This window comes from Enhydra lutris, unplaced genomic scaffold (assembly GCF_002288905.1).
Source record: "Enhydra lutris kenyoni isolate GAN:26980312 unplaced genomic scaffold, ASM228890v2 scaffoldscaffold23, whole genome shotgun sequence".
NCBI lineage: Eukaryota > Metazoa > Chordata > Mammalia > Carnivora > Mustelidae > Enhydra > Enhydra lutris.
In genome coordinates, this window is record NW_019154107.1 from 13356495 (window position 1) to 13380543 (window position 24049).

General features: G+C 38.5%; 1 protein-coding gene across 1 annotated transcript in view; it reads right to left on the reverse strand.

Annotated features, from left to right (window-relative positions):
• LOC111150534 (dystrophin) overlaps window positions 1-24049 on the reverse strand; it is a 2087545-nt gene that overhangs the window by 488129 nt on the left and 1575367 nt on the right. The window contains exon 55 of the mRNA XM_022508030.1: window positions 447-636. Within this exon, the coding sequence (XP_022363738.1) occupies window positions 447-636 (190 nt within the window). The remainder of the gene's footprint in view (window positions 1-446; window positions 637-24049) is intronic.

Genomic DNA, 24049 nt, shown 5'->3' on the forward strand with positions numbered 1-24049 from the left:
GCCAGATTAACATTTCAAAATGTATTTGAAAGTAATGAAGGGAAACTGATTCAGTTAGCAACGCTAAATAAAACAGACAATTCATACAGATGCTTTCCCTGTAAAATATTAAATAAACACTCCAAAATGGCAACTTCTTCCATTTAATAAACCACTCCCTAATTTATTTCTTGGAGCAAAGTTTCTCCTTGGCCAAAGCTCTGGTTTTATGGGCAAGGTTTCTCTGGTCAAAAACATGTATCATTCCGAAGACTAGGGCATTAAATGAAATACTAAATGCCTTTTCCTTCTCCTTCTGACTCTTCCCCTCTTGCCCACATGCTGCACCATATCAGGCCATAGAGAAGAACCACTTTACTTTGTCCCCAGCATATCAGTTATGAGGATAGACACGTGAATTGTTCATCAGGATTCACAAGAGAGCAAAGTAGAATAGCTTCACTTACTTGCCATTGTTTCATCAGCTCTCTTACTCCCTTGGAATCTTCTAGGAGCCTTTCCTTATGGGTGGCATCCTGCAGGACATTGGCAGTTGTTTCAGCTTCCATAAGCCAGGCAAGGAATTTCTCCAGGTCCAGGGGGAACTGTTGCAGTAATCTGTGGGTTTCTTCCAGAGCAGCCTCTCGCTCACTCACTCTGCAAAGGAACAAATATCCAGATGCAGCTCTCCTCAGGTATCACAATGGTGCACCCTGCACCCCCACCCCCGAAAAGAGCAAAGATCAAGGGATGAAACTGTAATACCAGCAAAGGGGTGGGTTGTAGCTAAAAGTCGTCTTAAAAGCAACAACAACTAGAATAGTGTGTATGTGTGTGCGTGTGTATGTGTGTGTGTAGACTTTGTACAGTTTATATATGAACTTCCAAAAGCAATCCTTTTTAAAAAAAACTTGGTAGTTTTTTACTGGCCCATTGTGAAAACTTATTTTCATATGCAGCAAAAGCATAAGCTCATCTTTATAGGTAAAGTTCCAAAATCCCTACACCATGTTCATCTTTGGTGTTACCTGAGGCAGAAAGTCAGGGTTAGGTAGGCAAGGAAAAAGGTCAAGAAAATGCAAAGCTAGACCAGAAAGTTAAACACTGGAGGAAACAAGAGAAGGGGACTGGAGGATAGAGGAGAACATGACTAACAAGGAGAAAAATGACATATTTCACAGAAACCATTGTGCAAGATACCATTTTGTGTGACATTATGGTGTTCTAATGGTTCTAACTACGGTGTTTGCTTTACATTTCATTATCTGATGGTCACACAACTGAGAATATTCTCCCAAAGAAAAGACTTCAGTGTAATGGAAAAAGTAAAGCCAAAAAAACAGACAGATCTGAGTTCAAATCCCAATATCCTCTACCAGCTGTGTAGTATGGTAAGTTACTTAACCCCTCTGAGTCTGAAGTTTCTCATCTGCAATGCCTGTCGCTGGGATGAGAATGAAAAGACGATAATGTGTGTCAAGATGACTGCCTCCCATATACAGTTAGTTATACATTAGGGTTACTCAAACATACTCGTTCGCTTGGCCCACATGCCATTCCCCTTTCTCTCTCTTTTTTAAAAGGTTTTATTTATTTGAGAGAGAGAGAAAAAAAAGTATGAGTGTGGGGGAGAGGCAGAGGGAGAAGGAGATTCCCTCTATCCCCCGAGCAAGAAGCCCAGTTTGGGGCTTGTACCCAGGACACTGAGACCATGACGGGAGCAGAAGGCATACACTTAATTGACTGAGTCAACCAGGTGCCCCCATCCTTCCTCTAATCTTTTAGAAGGGGTGAACCAAATTTCCTAATGACACACAAATCTAAAAAAAATTATTCATATTTTTTCTGAACATATATATATACACACATATATATAAAACATATATATATATATATATATATATATATATATATAATTCATATATTGTGGGTACACACACATATGCCCTTGGCAAAAATCTACATAATAACAGCTTGGAGGGAAAATTGCCTTTGGCAGTAACAGCCCCATCTAAAAAGATTCAGGTAAATTTTTTGTCTGCAATGAGGAAATTAGTACTCTATTTAAATGCCATATTTGCCTTCTATTACCACACAAACACTTTCTGGGATTAAACATAAGCTAAAAATGGATTTTAAAAAATTGAACACTTGAATATGATACACACTGCTTGTTAGGATGTGATTGTCAATAATTATGCAAAACTGCAATTTATTTCAGCAGCAACTTTATCATGGGATGTGCAAACCAGGCAATAAACAGCTCCTGCCGAGCTAGCGGCAGCGAAGCCCCCGGAAGAGCTGTTTATTCATCACGGATGAGGTTTTTGCTGAGCCTACAGTCTTCCACAGTGTAGTTTCGGTGCTCATACTGGATAAAAATCTTCTGTCTGCATTAACTGGTGGAGGGGAGAATAGGTTTATGAAGATGCAGCTACTGGAAAATAGGAAGCTCTGCACGAAGCTATTTATCAGCCCCTAAATAAACTTTCCGGCTGCATAGCTGAAAGGTATCCTGGTGCCGGGGTTGGGCAAATCAGTTCAACCTTGCACAGTTCAGGGGCTGACCTGGACTGCTCACTCCCTGCTTATCTGGTTTGCAAACTATCAGTGGAGGGACAAAGATCAAAATAGTTATTTTTAAAATCTTTTTATTCTGTATGATTTCAAAGCTCAGAAGCATCGCCACAGCACTGAGAATCTTAGTGTTCGAATCTGGCAGGCAACACTCAGGTGGAAAGCCTGCTTAACTTGCTGTCACCTGGCCGGTTCTGACCTACAAACGCGTCAATTTCATCCTGTTCAAGCTAGTATTTCTAGGTTGGCTTGCACAACAGAAATCACTAAGACTAACGCCACCTCCAGACTCAAATTTGGGATAGAAATAAGCTGTCACATTCCAGAAGACAAGTACAGGGTCGGACGATGACATATTTTCTCCCATGCTCCAACTTTCTGGGGAATAAAAGGACGAAAAGGAAACTCTCAGGGAAGAGGGAAGCTCAGAGAGTTAGTGTGCATTTTATTAGCGGGGTCATCCTCATTGTTAGCTGCACAGGATGCTACCCTAGTCTTGAACTAAAAATGCCCCTTACTCTCTGCTTCCAGAGGAAGTATCTAGTAAATAACTTTCCAAGAGTTCTATGTAAAATACAATGCACATAAATCAGATGAAAGGGTTCTACCGAGACAACGAGATTTCTAGCCAAATCCTACCAGTGAGTTTGCTGCTTTGTAAATTAGGCCCTTAGGGAAGAACAGTAACTCTTGCAGGACAGTAAGGCACCATTTTCCTCAATGATACCCTCGTGTTTGGAAATATTGACAACATCAGGCTGAATCTTTGCTAATTTGGAAAGTACGTTAACAAAACTCAATGGCCGTGAGAGCGGAAAATCTCTTCAAGTGAGTTCGTTTACAGGCCTCTTCGATCAGAGGTGAAATTGTTGTCTCCTGCTCATGTGGGAGTTTTAAGGCTATATCCTTTCTCCTGAGATCAATCTATGTACACTGAATTCCTAAATTTTAATTGCGCCAAGTCTAGACCAGAAATGAGTCAAGGGTTCTTTTATGTCATACTCGCGTATTCCAAATAGCTCTGCCTGTATCTTATATTTTCTAATTTTCCGTAACCATATGGCTTTAAGTGTCTTACATGATAAATAAAAAATGTAGAAATAATGAGAATTGTAAAGAAATTTTAAGAATTGTTTTAGAAAAAAAGTGAAGATCTTGAACATGAATTATTCTGTAAATTCCTGTCTACGTTATCCAATTATAGACCCTGGTGAAAATTTGGCTAAACTTTAAAAGTACCAATGCCCAGATATCGGGAATAGTAATAATACTTTATGAATATAATTTATGATAGAGGTTAAGTTCTTTTTTATGTAATGAATTTTAATTATCAGCTATTCTAATCTACAACAATAGCTAAGAATCTGGTAGAGTATGGACTGCTCTGGTGACTTAAAAAAGTTTTCTTTCTGTTCATAAGGGCACCGTATACCATTCTCAAGTGCCTGAATATGAGCTGTATGGCACAGTGGTTCTCAAAGTATGACCCACAGACCAGCGGCATCAGCATTATCTGAGAGCTTATTAGAAATGCAAATTCTCAAGCCCTGCCCTAGACCTACCGAATCAAAAGGTCTGTGCATGAAGTCCAGTGAGCTGCGTTTTCATAAACCTTCTAGGTGATTCCGATATATGATAAAGCTTTGAGAATCACGGCCCTGGAGACCCATCCATTTTGCCCTAGCTTCTGAGTAAAGGTGCTGGAGGCAGGACACATATAGTAACTGGTTAATGTATGTGTTATAAAAACCTAGCCCTCTTGCCCCAACTCAGGACAATTTGGGAGGATGGGGGGTGGGGTGGGAAGTTGATTGATGCTGTGGTTACAACTACATTGAAGCCCAGCTTCTCCTTCTTCCCTCTCCCGCTTCCTTCCCTTGCCTTCCCTCATAGGTGTTAATCCTGACAGCACTTGCCAATAAAATTCCTGCGAGTTAATTGCTCTCTCAGAATCTGCATTCTGGGGAAACTGACATGCTGAGGTATCATACTAAATAAGGATTTCAAAAATATATATGCTTAAGAAGTGTATGTGAGAAATATACAGCTACTTGGACAGACTGTGGTCTCAAAAGGGGAGAGGATGGAGTATTCTCACAATCAAGAAATGAGCCTGAAGAGCTACTGCACTTTTGGTCACCCTTTAAGAGTATCTGTAGAGGGGATGGTTAAGTGTCTGCCTTTGACTCAGGTCATGATCCCAGGGTCCTGGGATCAAATCCTGCACTGTCCTGTTCCCTTCTCAGTGGCCAGCCTGCTTCTCTCTCCCTCTGCTGCTCCCCCTGCTTGTACTCTCTTGCTCATGCTCTTGCTCTCTCTCTCTCTCTCTCTAATAAATAAATAAAATCTGTAAAAAAAAAATTAAGAGGTGGAATATTACTCAGCCATAAGAAAGGATGAATACCCACCATTTGCATCGACATGGATGGAACTGGAGGGATTATGCTAAGTGAAATAAGTCAAGCAGAGAATGATAAATATCATATGGTTTCACTTATACGTGGAACGTAAGGAATAGCACGGAGGACATTAGGAGAAGGAAGGGGAAAATGAAGGGGGGGCGGAAATCAGAGTGGGAGATGAACCATGAGAGACTATGGACTCCAGGAAACAAATGGAGGGTTTCAGAGGGGTGGAGGGATGGGGTGGCCCAGATATGGGTATCGAGGAGGGCACATATTGCATGGAGCACTAGGTGTTATACACAAATAATGAATCATGGAACAATTACATCAAAAATCAGAAGAGAAAGAAAAAAAGAAGAAAGAAAGAAAGAAAAGAAAGAAAATAAGAGGATCTATAGGTAGGGTAGAGTTGCATTATCAGCAGTTAAAAGCAAGAATCTACTGAAGGGGCAAAGTGCTGTAGCTGTAAAACTTAGGAGAACCCTGTACTTGCCCAAGAAGTTACTCATCCAGACCCAATTCTGCACAAAGGGGAAGAATCACAGAAGGCAGGAGTTCAGCATCTTTGTTTTCTTTTTAAGATCTGATTATAATGAGGCAATCAGACAGGTAACACTCTGTCACTAAACACCCACACACTTATCAAGGTATCTCTAAATGAATCTCTAGACTCCAGATATTCTATTAAGCTGAATATCAGCAATTTTATGGGGGTCAAGCTAATACATAAAAAGCACATGGGGGTTTTCCCTCTGTTTCTATTTTTTGAAACAGTTTCAGGAGAAAAGGTATTATTTGTTCTTTGAATGTTTGGTAGAATTCTCCAGGGAATCTGTCAGGTCCTGGGCTCTTGTTTTTTGGGAGGTTTTTGATCACTGCTGCAGTCTCGTTACTAGATATTGATCTATTCCGGTTGTCCGTTTCTTCCTGATTCAGTCTTGGAAGTTTATAGGTTTCCAGGAATGTATTATTAATTCTTTCTTATTCTTTCAAAGAATCAGCTTCTAGTTTTGTTGATGTGTTCTACTGTATCTCTAGTTTCTAATTCATTGATCTCTGCTCTGATCTTAATTATTTCCCTTCTTGTGCATGGGGTTGGCTCAATTTGTTGTTGATTTTCCAGTTCTTTAAGGTGTAAAGACAGTTGGTATATTCGGGATTTTTCAATTTTTTTGAGGGAGGCTTGGATGGCTATGTATTTCCCCTTAGGACTGCCTTTGCCATATCCCATAGGTTTTGGAGTGATGTGTCTTCATTCTCATTAGTTTCCATGAATTGTTTATGTTCTTCTTTGACTTCCTGGTTGATCCAAACATTCTTTTTTTTAATTTTAATTTTTTAAATTTCTTTTCAGTGTACCAGAATTCATTCTTTATACACCACACCTAGTCCTCCATGGAAAACGTGCCCTCCATAATACCTACCACCAGGCTCACCCAACTTCCCACCCCCTGCCCCTTCAAAACCCTCAGACTGTTTTTCAGAGTCCATAGTCTCTCATGGTTCATCTCCCCCTCCAATTTCCCTCAACTCCCTTCTCCTCTCCATTTCCCCTTGTCCTCCATGTTATTTCTTATGCTCCACAAATAAGTGAAACCATATGATAATTGACTCTCTCTGCTTGACTTACTTCACTCAGCATAATCTCTTCTAGTCCTGGCCATGTTGATACAAAAGTTGGGTATTCATCCTTTCTGATGGAGGCATAATACTCCATCGGGTATATGGACCACATCTTGCTTATCCATTTGTCTGTTGAAGGGCATCTTGGTTCTTTCCACAGTTTGGCAACCATGGCCATTGCTGCTATGAACATTAGGGTACAGATGGCCCTTCTTTTCACTACATCTGTATCTTTGGGGCAAATACCCAGTAGTGCAACTACAGGGTCATAGGGAAGCTCTATTTTTAATTTCTTAAGGAATCTCCACGCTGTTTTCCAAAGTGGCTGCACCAACTTGCATTCCCACCAACAGTGTAAGCAGGCTCCCTGTTCTCCACATCCTCTCCAACACACGTTGTTTACTGTCTTGTTAATTTTGGCCATTCTAACTGGTGTAAGATGGTATCTCAATGTGGTTTTGATTTGAATTTCCCTGATGGCTAGTGTTGATGAACATTTTTTCATGTGTCTGGTAGCCACTTGTATGTCTTCATTGGAGAAGTGTCTGTTCATGTCTTCTGCCCATTTTTTGACATGATTATCTGTTTTGTGTGTGTTGAGTTTGAGAAGTTCTTTATAGATCCTGGATATCAGCCTTTTATCTGTATTGTCCTTTGCAAATATCTTCTCCCATTCCATGGGTTGCCTCTTTGATTTGTTGACTGTTTGCTTTGCTGTGAAGAAGCTTTTGATCTTGATGAAGTCCCAAAATTCATTTTTGCTTTGGTTTCCTTTGCCTTTGGAGATGTATCTTGAAAGAAGTTGCTGTGGCTGATATTGAAGAGGTTACTGCCTGTGTTCTCCTCTATGATTCTGATGGATTCCTGCCTCACATTGAGGTCTTTTTTTTAAGATTTTATTTATTTATTTGACAGACAGATCACAAGTAGGCAGAGAGGCAGGCAGAGAGAGGGGGGGAAGCAGGCTTCCCGCAAAGCAGAGAGCCCGATGCCGGGCTCGATCCCAGGACCCCAGAATCATGACCTGAGCCGAAGGCAGAGGTTTTAACCCCCTGAGCCACCCAGGCGCCCCACGTTGTGGTCTTTTATCCATTTTGAGTTTATCTTTGTGTATGGTGTAAGAGAATTGATCCAAACATTCTTGAGCAGGATGGTCTTTAGCTTCCAAGTGTTTGAATTCCTTCCAAACATATTGTGGTTGAGTTCTAGTTTCAAAGCATTGTGGTCTGAGAATATGCAGGGAATAATCTCAATATTTTGGTATTGGTTGAGCCCTGATTTGTGACCCAGTATGTGGTCTATTTTGGAGAAAGTTCCATATGCACTCGACAAGATACTTTATATGAAAAACCCAAAAGACTCCACACTCAAACTATTAAAACCCATGCAGCAGTTCAGAAATGTATCAGGATACAAAATCAATGCACAGAAATCAGTTGCTTTCTTATATATTAGTAATGAAAATATAGAAAGGGAAATTAGAGAATTGATTCCATTTATTATAGTACCAAGAACCATAAGATACATTGGAATAAACCTAACCAAAGAAGTAAAGGACCTATCCCCAAGGAACTACAGAACACTCATGAAAGAAATTGAGGAAGACACAAAAAGATGGAGAAGCATTCCATGCTCATGGGATGGAGGAATACATTGTTAAAATGTCTATACTGCCCAGAGCAATCTTTCAATGCCATCCCAATAAAAATTGCACCAGCATTCTTCAAAGTGCTGGTACAAACAATCCTAAAATTTGTATGGAACCAGAAAAGACCCTGAATCACTAAGGAAATGTTGAAAAAGAAAAACAAACATGGGGGCATCATGTTACCTGATTTCAAGCTTTACTACAAAGCTGTGATCACCAAGACAGCATGGTACTGGCACAAAAACAGACACACAGACCAGTAGGACAGAGAGTCGAGGTACGGACCCACAACTCTATGGTCAAATAATCTTTGACGAAGGAGGAAAAAATATCCAGTGGAAAAAAGACAGTCTCTTCAATAAATGGTGCTGGGAAAATTGGACAGCTATATACAGAAGAATGAAACTCGACCATTCTCCTATACCATACACAAAGATAAACTTGAAATGGATAAAAGACCTTAATGTGGGGCAGGAATCTATCAAAATCCTACAGGAGAACATAGGCAGTAACCTCTTTGACATTGACATTGGCCACAGCAACTTCTTTCAAGACACATCTCCAAAGTCAAAGGAAACAAAAGCGAAAAGGAACTTTTGGGACTTCATCAAGATAAAAAGCTGCTGCACAGCAAAAGAAATAGTCAACAAAACAAAGAAGCAATGCACAAAATGGGAGAAGTTATTCCCAAATGACACTACAGACAAAGGGCTGATGTCCAAGATCTATAAAGAACTCCTCAAACTCAACACTCAAAAAACAGATAATCATGTCAAAAAATGGGCAGAAGACATGAAGAGACACTTCTCCAAAGAAGACATACAAAGGGCTAACAGACACATGCAAAAAATGTTCATCATCACTAGCCATCAGGGAAATTCAAATCAAAACCACATTGAGATACCACCTTATACCAGTTAGAATGGCCCAAATCAACAGGACAGGAAACAACAAGTGCTGGAGAGGGTGTGGAGAAAGGGGAGCCTGCTTACACTGTTGGTGGGAATGCAAGTTGGTGCAGCCACTTTGGAAAAAAACGTGGAGATTCCTCAAAAAATTAAAAATAGAGCTACCTTATGATCCTGCAATTGCCCTTCTGGGTATTTACCCCAAGGATAGAGATGTAGTGAAAAGAAGGGCCATATATACCCCAATGTTCATAGCAACAATGTCCACAATCGCCAAACTGTGGAAAGAACTGAGATGTCCTTCAAGAGATGAATGGATAAAAAAGATGTGGTCCATATATACAATGGAATATCACACAGCCATCTGAAAGGATGAATGCCCAACTTTTCTATCAACATGGACAGGACTAGAGGAGATTATGCTGAATGAAATAAGTCAAGCAGAGGGAGTCAATTATCATATGGTTTCACTTACTTGTGGAACATAAGGAATAACATAGAGGACATTAGGAGAAGGAAAGGAAAAGTGAATTGGGGGAAGTCAGAGGGGGAGATGAACCATGAGAGACTGTGGATTCTGCAAAACAAACAGGGTTATGGAGGGGAGGGAGGTGGGGGATGGGTGAGCATGGTGGGTATTAAGGAGGAGGGCACATTTTGCATGGAGAACTAGATGTGGTGCATAAACAATGAATCTTGGGACATGGAAAAAGTAAAATAAAATTAAGATGTTGAAAAAAAAAAAAAACAAAACAAAGCACATGGGGGAAGGAAAACTTACTAATTTCCCAAGTAAGGCTGTAGAGCTGAATGAATGTACAGACAGTATTCCATTATTAGATATATGAATGGACAATACTTTATCAAAGCACTATACTATAGGATTTTATGTATTTTATACACACACACACACACATACATATATATTCAAACAGAAATAAGCACATTGAATATTTTTAGGGGAAAAAAGACTCAGTCTGACAGAGGAGGCTATTTTGCCCAGGTGTTTCTTTAAGTGTGACAAATTGAGGAAATTCCCAGCACTCAGTCTTCCACTAAAAAATACTTCCATCTGTGTCCTGTGATTGTCATGGAGTAACCAAACAAAATACCCCGAATCTTTCCTTCCTGGTTTATTTGCATTTAAAAACTATCATTTCCTATGATATTTTTAGGGAATGATTACAGGATGACAACTTTTTTCCCTTTTCTGTTTGTCTGAGTGAAGTAGCACCTTAGCATCAGCACTTGAACTTGGGACCAAAAGTTTCTAGCAACATCCAGCACTAGTTCCAGGAACAAACATAACCTGAAGTTCACTTTGTTGATAACTGTAACAGAAACTACAGATTGGCTAGTAAATACATTACATTCTGATTTTTAAAAATCACTTTATAGGGGCACCTGTGTGGCTCAGTGTTTGTGCATCTGCCTTTGGCTCAGGTCATAGTGCCAGGGTCCTGGGATTGAGCCCTGCGTCAGGCTCCCTGCCCAGTGGGAAGCCTGCTTCTCCCTCTCTCACTCCCCCTGCTTGTATTCCCTCTCTCCCTGTGTCTCTGTCAAATAAATAAATAAAATCTTTTAAAAATTACTTTATATTGTGTTTTCAAGGGACAGCTAGAATTGTATTACCTATGGATACACTTAGAAAGGATTCCTTTTAGTCTCTAGCAATCATATTAGTGGTTTGTACCAATGAGAACTGTGAATCTAAGGAAAGTCCTTCAATAATGCTCGGACTCATTCCCCATCAGTACCTTACCAGCCACGACTCTAACGTGGCTGAGGGCAACATCTACTTAGAAATACAGCCACAGAAGCATTCTGGCCATGAGAAGATATTTCTTTTTTCTCCTCTGCTAGTGAGGTGTACAGTGAGAAATATACTCTGTCCGTTCAATTATTGACCTAGAATAAGAGATCAAGTCTCTGAGATACAGCACAGAAAATACATTTTTTAAAGCTAAAATCCATATGGCTCTTCACATGTTTTAAAATATATTCAGATTTATTCTCTCATTACTTTATAAGGTATTCCCATTTTTTTCTACCTAAAGTCTGCTTCTATTTTTCTTTATATGCTTCCGGTTGGATATTTCATTCCCTTTGAGGGCTTTAAGCTCTACACAGATTGTCTTTAAATCAGCACCTCATTCTTGTTTGTACATGTCTACCAACATCTCATTAAGTCATCTGTACATCTCATACATATTACGTGCCAGGATCTATGCTCAGTGGTGGTGACACCAAAGTCAATGAGGCATGGTCATGGACTTTGGCATTTAATATATTCAATTCTGGTGGAGGAGACAGAGAGGTAAATATTTAACTATACTTACAGTGTGATTAAGCCTATGATTCATGTGGATTCCCTATCAGTAGCTCCAATGAATTCATGAACTTTGATCTCAATTAGCTTAAGAAGTGATAAATTTATTTTGAAACATTTTTCTGGCTTTCTCTTATCAAAGGACGTGGAGATCCTCTAGCTGGGTTTTATCTCCTCATACAGTAATGGATGTTCAATCAAAGTTGGCCTAATTGCATTGATTTTCATAAAAATAAGAAACCTCTCAGATCTATGGTTCAGGTTATGGCTGGTTTTATTTTGCTGTTGGTGAGATTCATTCTAAGAAAACTGATGACTTTTCCCAAGTCACACACAAGTGGCAGAATTGGGATTATAGCCCAAGCCTTGCATCCCAGAAAAGAAATATTTCTAACTCTGAAAATAGATATTGGTGTCTACATCTTCTGACACATTCATTGTAGGAAAAGAAGAAAAGTGCAGGGAAGGTTATGCCACTGAATTCCAGTCTTCATTTTGGGGTACAGATTTAACTATTTGTTACTTTACTATATAAGCAGAGTCAAATATGAAAAAAAAAAAAAAAAAACTCTACACAAAAGGGAACACAGACAGGCAAAGATATTCTCCCATTCTAACCAGAGCAGAAAGATCTAGCTGGTGTTTGCTCCAAAACAAAACAAAACAAAACAAAACAAAACAAAAATCCATTTTCAACGCAAATTTGCTGGTTTGCTGTTCACCGACACATGAATTAACGAGGTTTTCATCCCCTCTCTCCTGAGGTCTGGTACCAAATTACTCAAACTCTCCAGAGTTAATTGGAAACCACGACCTAAATGTTCCCAAAGTATTGCTGATTAGTTCTCAGAAAACTCATTCCCATCTTTCCTCACCCCAGACAACACAGGATGACTTTTTAACATGTGCAGAAGCAACACACTTGCATGAAAAACAGATTAATCCTCTAAAGATAAACTGCAGCTTTGAAGCTGTTTAAACTTCCTTCAGTGATACACACATTTTAGTAAAAAAAAAATTATCATGTAGACTTTACCTTTAGATTATAAGAGAGCATTGGCATGATTAATCATGCAAGGAATTTTTAAAATACAACATTCCACACATACATCTTTTTACTCTATGAGCATTTTTAAAATTGAGATTTGTACAGTATATCATTAGGGAAACAACTGCTATTACATAGTGTTCCTAAAAGCCCTGGGATGTTTCTGAGAAGAAAATGTGGACAGTGGTTAAATGAAAACATTCCGTTATTCTTTGCATTACTCATTTCATTTGATTTGTTTCTGTCATGTATCACTGAAAAAAATCAGTTGATAAAAGAAGTGTACAAAATATTATGCACAGGTGAAATACTCAAGATATATATATGTATATATATATGTATATATATATTTATGTGTGTATATACATATATATATGTATATATATATTTATGTGTGTATATATATATATTCCTACCTTGGACTGCTAACAAAGAGATAATCTAATATCTATAGTTTATATTTTTCCAATGATATACTACCTAAAGGAAGTTTAAAAATCATGTTTGGATTGGTCCATATACAGAGACTCCAAGTACTATTCTAGATATTTACAGAACTATAAAAGATCTTTGGAAAAAATGTGGTTACACTACCTTCCAGAAAAATACAAACTTAGATTAGGGTTGGGCTAATAGTTAAACACAATTTCTAAAACCTCTATTGAAACATAAAGATGGACAGAAATTAAGATGGGCACACTAGTGCTTCAGCAAGGCTTGACTTTGAACACATTCTTTTCTTCCTTATTCTCAAAGCCTCCCCGTCCCGTTCACTTGTTTTTCTATAGAATTCTTTGTTCTAGGAACTCAGTATCGATATGGAGATCTTGCTGCCCTCGATGTATACTTCTTAAGGAGAGTTGGGTGCCGGTGGCCAGTGCTAGTCATGACATCACTTTGAGGATGTGAGAAATGAGGCTGACAGTTTGTAGTAGGTTCCTATCGAAACAGCCCCGATCCTGTATTTTCCTATAAAACCTCTCAGTCTTTTACCCTGGGCGGGCTTGTACTCTTAGGGGCATGAGCTGGCAGCAGCCTACTTTGCCTGGCAAAGTAATAAACTACCTTCTTCTTTATCCCTCCAGGCTGTCTTCCTGTAACATTTCTGATCTGGAGCATAGAGGTCAATTTTTGACAACATCTCTACTCTAAGTAATGCTCTGTGATTTGTATCATGTGGGTCTTTAAGGTGAATCTTTAGTTTTGGTCACTCACAGTGTTAATCTCCTTAAAAAGAGGTATTTCCTAATGTTGATAAGCTAAACTGAGTAGTTTTTCTTCTCTTCTGAAGTATATATGAAAACTAATGCAGTAACCAATTAGAAGTACAAGCCTAGGATCATCTGAGTCTCCTAAGACTACACAGTCAAACAAATATGCATTTTCATCCTCACTTAGAGAAAAACAGAACAGATTGTTAGACATTGACAGATAATATTCTGAAGATGGCAAGGGGGGTTGGTTCAATTTTCTAAGATCAAGAGTCAAACATGTAGATTCTCTTGAAATGGAAGTGGCTAAAAACATATCACCAGATGATACGAACTTACGGTAGAGGTCTATCAATGGAATTGGGAAATGCAAACAACTTTCTAATTCTTGACATGAACTTGAAGTTATAGTCTGTAAATATTTGTGACTTTTATTACCTAATTCCTTATTCAGCATTCTCTTGTGGTTAATAATACACTCTTAAGAGTCCTTTGAATTCAACATTTATTGTTACAGTATATTGCACTAAAACAATGTTCCTTGGTTTTGAAGCTTTCCTGTATATATTTTCTCCTTTCATACTTTAAAAAATCTGATGGGGTCAGTAAGCCCAGTTGTTATAATCATCAGCATTTTGTAGGGGAGAAATCTGACTTCCAGAGAGACTGGGTGAAGTTCCCAAATCAGTGGTAAAACTAGAAACACCAAATCTAGTCCACTCTAAGACATTACCTCTCAAGGTAGATTTGTCAATCTCCCTGTGAGGTAAATATAATGGATATTATTACATTATTGTTCTCAAAAGCTCTTTGTTTTTTGTGATTATTATATAAATTAGGATTATGGTATGTATTTGTGTGATGACAAAAATTATTAGCTCTTTGTTTATTATCTTCAGCTGCCATCTAAGAGTGTTACTAGAATAAATACTGCACTTTGGACCTGAGGTAGGCTTGAAGGTTTTATTCAAAAAGAGGGCATTCATGTTGGAAAACAGTGTGGAGATTCCTTAAGAAATTAAAAATAGAGCTTCCCTATGACCCTGCACTTGCCCTACTGGGTATTTACCCCAAAGATACTGATGTAGTGAAAAGAAGGGCCATCTGTACCCCAATGTTCATAGCAGTAATGGCCACGGTCACCAAACTGAAATGAACCAAGATGCCTTCAACAGATGAATGGATAAAGAAGATATGGTCCATATATACTACGGAGTATTATGCCTCCATCAGAAAGGATGAATACCCAACTTTTGCATCAACATGGCCGGGACTGGAAGAGATTATGCTGAATGAAATAAGTCAAGCAGAGAGAGTCAATTATCATATGGTTTCACTTATTTGTGGAGCAAAAGGAATAACACAGAGGACATGGGGAGATGGAGAGGAGAAGTGAGTTGGGGGAAATTGGAGGGGGAGACAAACCATGAGAGACTATGGACTCTGAGAAACAAACTGAGGGTTTTGGAGGGGAGGGAAGTGGGGGGTTGGGTGAGCCTGGTGGTGGGTATTATGGAGGGCATGTATTGCATGGAGCTCTGGGTGTGTTGCATAAACAATGAATTCTGGAAAACTGAAAAGAAATAAAATTTTAAAAAAGAAATAAAATGCCATGTGACTGAATTCACACACAAAAAGAGAGGACATTATGGGCAGCAGTACAATCTTTTTCATCTTAGGAAATAAGGGAAAATCATAGTATATATGATTGTGGCCTTCTTATAATGGTAACTTAATAAATGTTTGCTGAGGATACGGAGATTATCGGGAAGTCTGTACCTTTTGAGAAATGTTTTACATTAAAATTATCAAACAAGAAAATCAAACATGTTTCTTTTCTAGAAATTTTACAGTAAAATAAATACATTTTTACAAGACCAGCTGAGAAATGAATTAACCTCTCAGAGTGAGTAAGTATTGGTGGATTCTAAATAAATTGCCCTTTTAATTTTGAACCTCTTTTAATGGCTCAGATATGATTTACAAGACTTGTAAGTCTGATATGATTTATAAGATTTGTAGGATTACAAATAGCTTGAGCTAATTAAAACCGATGATCAAAATAAAGATTTAAAATTTGTTGCTTTCTTACTTTTAATTACTAGGGGGAGAAACTGCATTTAAATGAACTAGATACTCTGAAATGCACTGATGGCCTTTCATAAGATCAATTCAAATTTATGAAGAATAATCATAAATTAGGTATTTATTTTTTTCAATTAAAACCACAACACTAGGGATGTCTGGGTGGCTCAGTCGGTTAAGCAACTGCCTTCAGCTCAGGTCATGGTCCCTGGGTCCTGGGATCAAGACCCTCATTGGGCTCTCTGCTCAGCGGGAGCCTGTTTCACCCTCTCCCTCTGCCTGCTGCTCCCCCTGCTTGTGCTCTCTCTTTCTCTATCTCTCATTCACTCTCTTATCTTTCAAATAAATAAATAAAATGTTAAAAAAAAACCCTACAACACTAAAAGAATAAATCTGGGGCCTTCATGTGCTTTCAAGAATTGTCTTGGGGTACCTGTGTGGTGCAGTCAGTTGAGCACCTGGCTCTTGGTTTTGGCTCTGGTGGTGATCTTGGGGTCATGAGATCAAGCCCTGCGTTGTGCTCCACGCTGAGGGGGGAGTCTGCTTGAAATCCTCTTGCTCTGCCCCAGCCCCCACTCACACATGCACTTTCTTTCTTGCAAATAAATAAATAAATCTTTTTTAAAAAGAACCATCTTACTTATGAATGCACTGTTTACAAAAAGTCTCTATATTCTTTGTCATCATCATTCACTTACTGTAAATCTCTTGAGAGCAAGAATTTACACAGTTTGTGGTATTTAATGGATACTTGGTAAATCCAATTAAAGTCAATAAATCTACTATGAATCAGGCAGACATCATAAAAATGAGAAGTTCCTAGTCCCCTGTTCTTAAAAAACTTACAATTATTTCTTGATGTAGGTTGATTGAATAATGATTTATATTTATATAGAATCTTAAAGTTTATCCATTGCTTTCACATACATTATTTAAGTTGAACCTTGTAACAATTAGTAGATATCACCTTTGTTTCTTACACAAAGTGGGTTATATAAAAGACTATTATTCAGATGAGATATTTAAAAATGAGATTGAGCAATTCTTTGACCAAAATTGTATTCTGCTTTGCAGAAGAATAGACATTAATTAAACGTTTGGAAGTTGTTATTTTTCATTGAGTATTTTACTAGTAACAAAAATGAAGGGGTAGACTCTCACTGGCCAACGCACTGCACTGAATTGTCCATTGCTACTAAAAAAACCAATATATTTTCTTTTGAATTTTTAAGATGTGCTCTCACAAACAGTGTTCATTTCATGTATTTTTTTAGGTACACCAGAAAGCCAGAGCATATAACAAACAATAGCTTCTGTTAAAATCAACCTACTACCCTGGCAAATTTTCTGATTGCCTTTAAGTTTGATCCTGGTCCAGAAATATGTACCAAAAAGAGCCTCCCTACTCTATCTATCACCCAACATACTCCTACGCTCCTTGCTTGGTATAGCCCATGAATGTGAATGGGCATCTTCTTGATAGCTCTACTCATGTTCTGTCAGAAATATTTAGCACATCAAGGACGAGAACAGAACCTTGTGGCACAGCACCAGAGATCTTCTTTCACCACTTGACATCCATCTTTTACTCAACACCCTTTGTATAACAGCATGCGATGGTTTCTAAATCATCCAACCTACCTTGTCTAGCTAGCATTTCTCCAATGGATTCACAGGAATTTAACTAAAGACCTTGTCAAATGCCCTGATGAAATGCAAACAGACTGCTGCCTTTTGCTTACCTGCCAGTCTAAAATTTCTTCCGGGTAAAAAAAATATGTCTGCTCTGAACATACAGAACACACAGGTTTTTATTTATCTCTATATATGTGCATATATGTTTTTGTTTTACTAAATTACCTGGTTAACCTCATCAAGAACTGGGTGTATATTTCTGTTACAACCTCCATCTAAATAGTATGCATGATTTAAATATCTTGGGGAGTTATGATAATATCACCTGTGATGGTTATACAGAATTTAATTCCATTTGTTAACATCTAGTTAGAAGGCAATTAATATCTCCTGGAGGGGTATCCTCATCATCCTTTTATCCTTTCAGTAAAGGTGGTGGAAATAGATTATCACCATAGTGACAATCCCAGAATTTGTAAAGGTGCTGCTAGACTATCTACCAGATCTTAAATGCTTGCTCATTTCATTCAGTCTATAAAAATGGCAGCTCTATCACCAAGAAATATATTAGGTTCTCAGAGAATATTGCTATCTCATTAGTTCACAGATCAGTTCTTGTCCAGAAAAATATTTAACCAAATTTTACAAATCACATTAGAAAGATTTTCTGGAAACTGAGGGAAGATATTTAACCTAACACAGTGATTACAGAGTACCACACTAGCAGCCTGTGGGGAAAGGTTGGAAAGGGAGATGTCTCAGACAACAAAGAACTGTCCCCAAGTCCCATAGCACTTCTCCATGTCCCACTGGACACTCACATGGGGGAAACCATGTTCATAAATACTTGAACCTAGAACTTAATTATATATACATATGTGTGTGTGTGTATGAATATCTTACTCTTATCAAGCTTTTATTACACATTGATTTCTTTTTCAGAAAGGTAATTAACTGCCATGAAAATCCAAGGAAAATTTTACTTTGTGTTGTTAAGCATTATGCCAAGAGTTGTTCAGCATTTTGGAAAGTTCCATTTAGGGTGGCCAATGCCCCTCACGGTACTGGTAACATATTGGTGTTGTCCTGCATTTGTTATTGCATTCAGAGTATAATCACCAAGAAAAGTCATGAGTGTTCTAGTGTGCTTCTAACTGAAGAACTGCACAGCGAAATAGACATTAGTTCATTCTAAATGACTCATTTCTCATTAAAATTAGAGTCAGGGCTACACTTAAAAACTTCTATCTCTAGGCTGGGTATCCTATCTACAACTCTTGGTCTATGCTAGTCAAGAAGGTGTCATAAAGTATGTGTCAGAAGAAAATAAAGGGGGTGGGCGTGGATCTGAGAAAGTTGAAAACCACGGATACAGAAGTACAGAATTTGGAATTTCCAGGACGAAAGCTACTATACCGAAAATAAATAGAATTTTTAAAGAAGAGAATGAGGCTCTTCTGCCCCCCTCCCACCCCATGCTTCTAATTCCTGATCCTTACTGCTCCACAGAGAATGAAATTGCATTTTAAAAATTGCTCCGTTACAGCCAGCTGTGACTAGCGGTGAACGGGAGGTCGGCTCCGTCTGCGAACCCGAATTAAAAGCAACCAGCCCCCTCGTCTGTTCAGAGCCCATATTCTTGATTACATTTGACACAATCATCATCATCATATCTTAAGGCTCAAATCAGCCTGACAGTGCTCAACTCAGGGCTGCTTCTCCCAATTAGCTAGAAATGGGGGCCCAGATCATCTTCTAGGGAGTAAGTTTACATTTACCGTTTGGCTGTGGTGAAAGGTGACCAACATGATGGAGGGAGCAAATCAATTTCCTAACTTATTTTTTTTAAAGATTTATTTATTTGAAAGAGAGAGAGAGAGAGAGCAAGCAAGAGAGAGAACATGAGCATCAGGGAGGGGCGGAGGGAGAGAAGCAGGCTCTCTGCTCAGCAACAAAGAACTGTCCCCAACTGTCCCTGCTTAGCAGGGAGCCTGATGTGGGCCTCCATCTTAGGACCCCAGGATCATGACCTGAGCTGAAGGCAGATGCTTAACTGACTGAGCCACCCAGGTGTCACTCAACTTTGTAACTTATATAATAACTATTTTATCTTAAGTTCACCTAATGCTGGCAAACCCATTTTGATGGGAATGAAGAAGTATAAGCTTTTTGTTGTTGTTATTATTTTTTTAAAAATATATGAAGCTTAAGACAACTAGGGTCTGGACTAGAAAGGGAAGCTAAATGCATACTATGAATCTTTTTAAAGAAATATTTTCCAGGGGCACCTGGGTGGCTCCGTGGGTTGAAACCTCTGCCTTCGGATCAGGTAGTGATCCCAGGGTACTGGGATCAAGACCCACATCAGGATCTCTGCTCAGCGGGGAGCCTGCTTCTCCCTCTCTCTCTGCCTGCCTCTCTGCCTACTTGTGATCTCTGTCAAATAAATAAATAAAATCTAAAATAAATAAATAAACAAAAATAAATAAAAACAGCGATTGTACAAAAAAAAAGAAAAATATTTTCCAAATGAGAGCTTTTAAAAGGGTCTGTCCTTTTATATAAGAGGTTTATTAAAAATGACTTGTGGGGGTGCCTGGGTAGCTTAGTTGGTTAAGTATCTGCCTTCGGCTCAGTTCATGATCCAGGGTCCTAAGACTGAACCCCAAGTCAGGCTCCCTGTAGGGAGCCTGCTTCTCCCTCTGCCTTTGCCACTCCCCCTGCTTGTGCACTCTCTCTTTCTTAAATAAATAAATAATTATTGGATAATTATAAATAATTATTATTGGATAATTATAAATAAATAATTATGGGATAAATACAGGTTATTTGAAAATCAGAAGTGAAGAGATATCAGGGTTCTGAGGAGTGAATTTCTAGTAAGATGCTCACACAAGAGCACTGTGTTCATGTGACACAAGTGTTTTTTTTAGGCATCTGGTTCAAAATCATTTCTCTTACATATTTCCAGAGGAAAAATAAGCAAGGAAATTTTTAATGTATTTTATTTCCTTGATTATGATACTTCTCTATCCAAATGAAGGCAGTAGGTACACATTGTGGAAAAATGGACAATTAGCAAGGGTAGACCCACTCCATGGCAGCATTCCAGACGGTTAAGATGAAGATATGCTCAGAGCACAGTGGCCTCACCTGCCATTTTCTGAGAAGATAACAGCATAGAGTTGGAAGAGAAATACACAGATGAGAAAGAGAACTCTAGATAGGAAGGGGAAGAGCAGGTGAGGAGAACTGGAAGAGCAGGAAGATTCTGGAGGGAGCTGAGATACAAGGCTGAGGATGAGGGGCTATGGGGACAGGAGTAGGTAGGAAACCCTGACAAAGTGCCAAGAACCCATAGGGAGCAAATGCCAAAAATTATGGAGAAACACCATGGAGGCTAAGTTGGAGATAAAAGAGATAAAAGGCAATGTTCCTCACAGTTTTCTTTTCCACAAGCTTCCCTATTCACTCAAAGCTGAACATTTCTTCCAAGACATTGCATTATGAATGTCCTTTATGTACAGCTATCCCTAAACAAGATGTATTTTTTTTATAGTGTAGTTATATTTACATGGACTTCAGGATGCATTTTTTTAAGTATAGCAGAGGGATGGATTTTTAAAGTCTGGTTCCTAATGCAAGTTTTAATTATTCTGTAGGGAAGAAGTCCAGACTGTTAAAATGCGTGAATAGTCATCTAGTATAAATAACATCATCTCAATTAATTTTGCCCCCAATTTTTATGATAGGCATTACTAAAGAAGATCATGTTACTGCTTCTCAAAGACTTAACTGATATCTTTCTGCTTTAGGATTAACTGACAATCTGAGTATTGTAAGCAACATTTCTATAGGGTCTATTCTCCTTAGGAAAACAAAGTTCACATTTTCTTTTATCAGAGTAATTAAATCTTTGAAGACTTAGTTTTCAACCTTTAGAAAAACAAAATCATCATGTAAGCCAGCATTCTTTAAAGTTATCTAGGAAAATAGTCTATATACACATTTAAAAAAAAAAACTACACAGTCTACTGCTAGGAGAAGCATGAAGTTAATATATCAACAGCAAAGTTTGGCAAAAATAATCAGAATGAGCTATAGGAATAATATTTAATTTTCCTCTTCACATATTTAGTATTGATCTCTCTTATGTTACCTAAGAAATGTTTTTCCAAATTCTAGCACTCTCGAATCATAAGGGAACTGAACTAGAAATCCTTTGAGTGATGACTACTTACTTGAAATTATAGATACCAAATTGCAAAGCATCTGGCTCATCCTTGTGCTAGCATGATTTCTCAAAATCCAAAAGTGCCCTTTAGATGTTATCATTTAAATAGGACCCTTAATAATTAACCACATGATTTGTTTTCGCTGCTTTCCAGGTAGATGCTAGGGATCAGCACGGATAAAGGTGCAGCCCTTGATAAAAACCTACACAAGGCGATCACTGACTAATTCCATGCCTTCTCTACCAATGTTTACAAAAGTGTTGTTATGAATGACTTTTGCTTGCCATAGAAAGGAGCTTAATTTTTTAAAATCCAGTCTGTCCTTTGCTCTCGGAGACCTACGAGCGCAAAGAAATCAAGTTCACCACATCAAAAGCAGTGCGAGGGTAGAGGCCAGTTTACAGGATGACTGCGGTGGATTGCATTTGGAAATACCCTTGAAGATCACCTCTGAAAGCTTAATTGACACAGGATGAGGCAGCACATCTAGGGAAGATTAATGCCATTTAGAATGACCATGCTTCCGAGTTTGATCTGACTCTCCGTTCACTTCTTGGTGTGAATCAAATTGTTAAATTGAATTTCAAAAATGTTACAGTGATTACTTAGGAAATCATTGGTTCCCCAAGCACTCCAGCAACGGGCAAGTTCCCAGCACCCCTGTAATGCCAGCAGACTCCCCACTTCTCCTCAACACCCCTGAGCATGTCACTCACACACTTTCCTTCCTCAGTTAATGCTGTCAGAGGAAAAAACAGTGATTTCTGAATAAACTGTATTTAGTCCCACTTCTTATTTGCACCATGCGCACCATTACCCGAGCAGCCTCTGGGAGCAAGTTTAATAATCAGTTTATTGTTAAATAGTTTGGGTTCTTGGGGGAAAAATGGCATTATCTATAGGTAAAGTAGTAGTTCATCATCCACACTTGAAAAATCGTGTTATTGAAAGGCATATACCTTTCTGTTTTCTCATTTGAAAACAGGAACATCATAATTTTCCCTACGTGATAATGTTTTTCCTGGAGCATGTATTTAACAGTAGCTCTTAAAACTTGCAGTATGTGATGTAGTTGTAATTAATTTAATCTTCATGAAAGTGATGCAATCAAAATAATAGTATTGGTGTAGCTTTGGTGTTAGGACTACTAAAACTGCCCGTTTGCTTTGTGAGTGGGATATATACTCAAGGAGAATTTGTTCACCATCCCTGACACCTACTGCAGTATCTCGCCAGGAGTGAGTGTTTAATTTTTACCAAAGCAATTAATTTGAAAATTGCCCATGTATATCCATATCAGTCTTTTCATTTTAGATATTTTGATTAGGTAGTAATCATACTAGTGCACATGTAAATGTCACTGTTTGAGTCCGACTTTTTTCTTTCAAAGTTAGAATCATAAGGCTCTTGCCAGATAACTCATTTTCAAAAGTAGAAGTTGGCATAACTTTGAGTTATAGATAAGGAAGATGGAGAGGTGCTTGTTTTTTCAGGAATTAAGGCAAATACTTGCGTAGATGCCCTCCTGGAGCCAGTCATATTAATGATGCTGGCAAAGGTACAGAAGAGCTAGCAGAACTATCTGAAGTATTAAAAAGCAACAACTGATCCTACATGAGAAAATTCTCCAAGAATTAGAGAACTCCAAGTCATGTAAATGATGTGGCAATGTAAACATAGGGAAAAGATTGTCTTCTGTCCCTTCAACTACAAAAATCATCTCTTTGTCAGAATTGCCAAAAAGCTGGGGATCCGAGCTTGGGAAAGTAAAGGGAAAGTAAAGGACTTTCTATACCTTGGTATCTTTATCTGAGTTATAAACACTGGGAGGTTGAAATCGGTGACGAAGATTTAGAAAAGTTTAACTTGGGCCTGTAAAATGTTACACTCATTTGGAATGTGGGCCAACAAATTATAAAGATGTCCGTCTACCTGTTCGTCCTTTGACAAGAGAGGGCAGAACTCAGCCTGAGCAAGCTCCCCTACCCTAGCAATCAAGGACCTGTGATGGAGAGGGAGTCACAAGCCAGGGGCTTGCCAAGGAGTCTGCAAAATCTTGCTACAACTTTGAGCTCAAACAATGGTTCTCCAAACTGCCCTACTGAAAAGCTCTAGCCTCTCAGAGTAGACCTGGCCTGTCCATCAGGAATGATTGCCAGGTGAAATGGGTTGGCTGGTTGGCCACTCTATAGGAGAAGTATATGAAGGCTGATTCATACACACACCAAAGTCTTGGCTGGGCGTCTAGAATTGTCTAACTGCCAGGGTAAATTTTTCCGTCACAAGCAGCAACCTAACAATTAAGCTAAATGTAATCATTAGCAGGTTGTAGATTATATGTTTTGGGTGGGGAAAAATTTATAAGA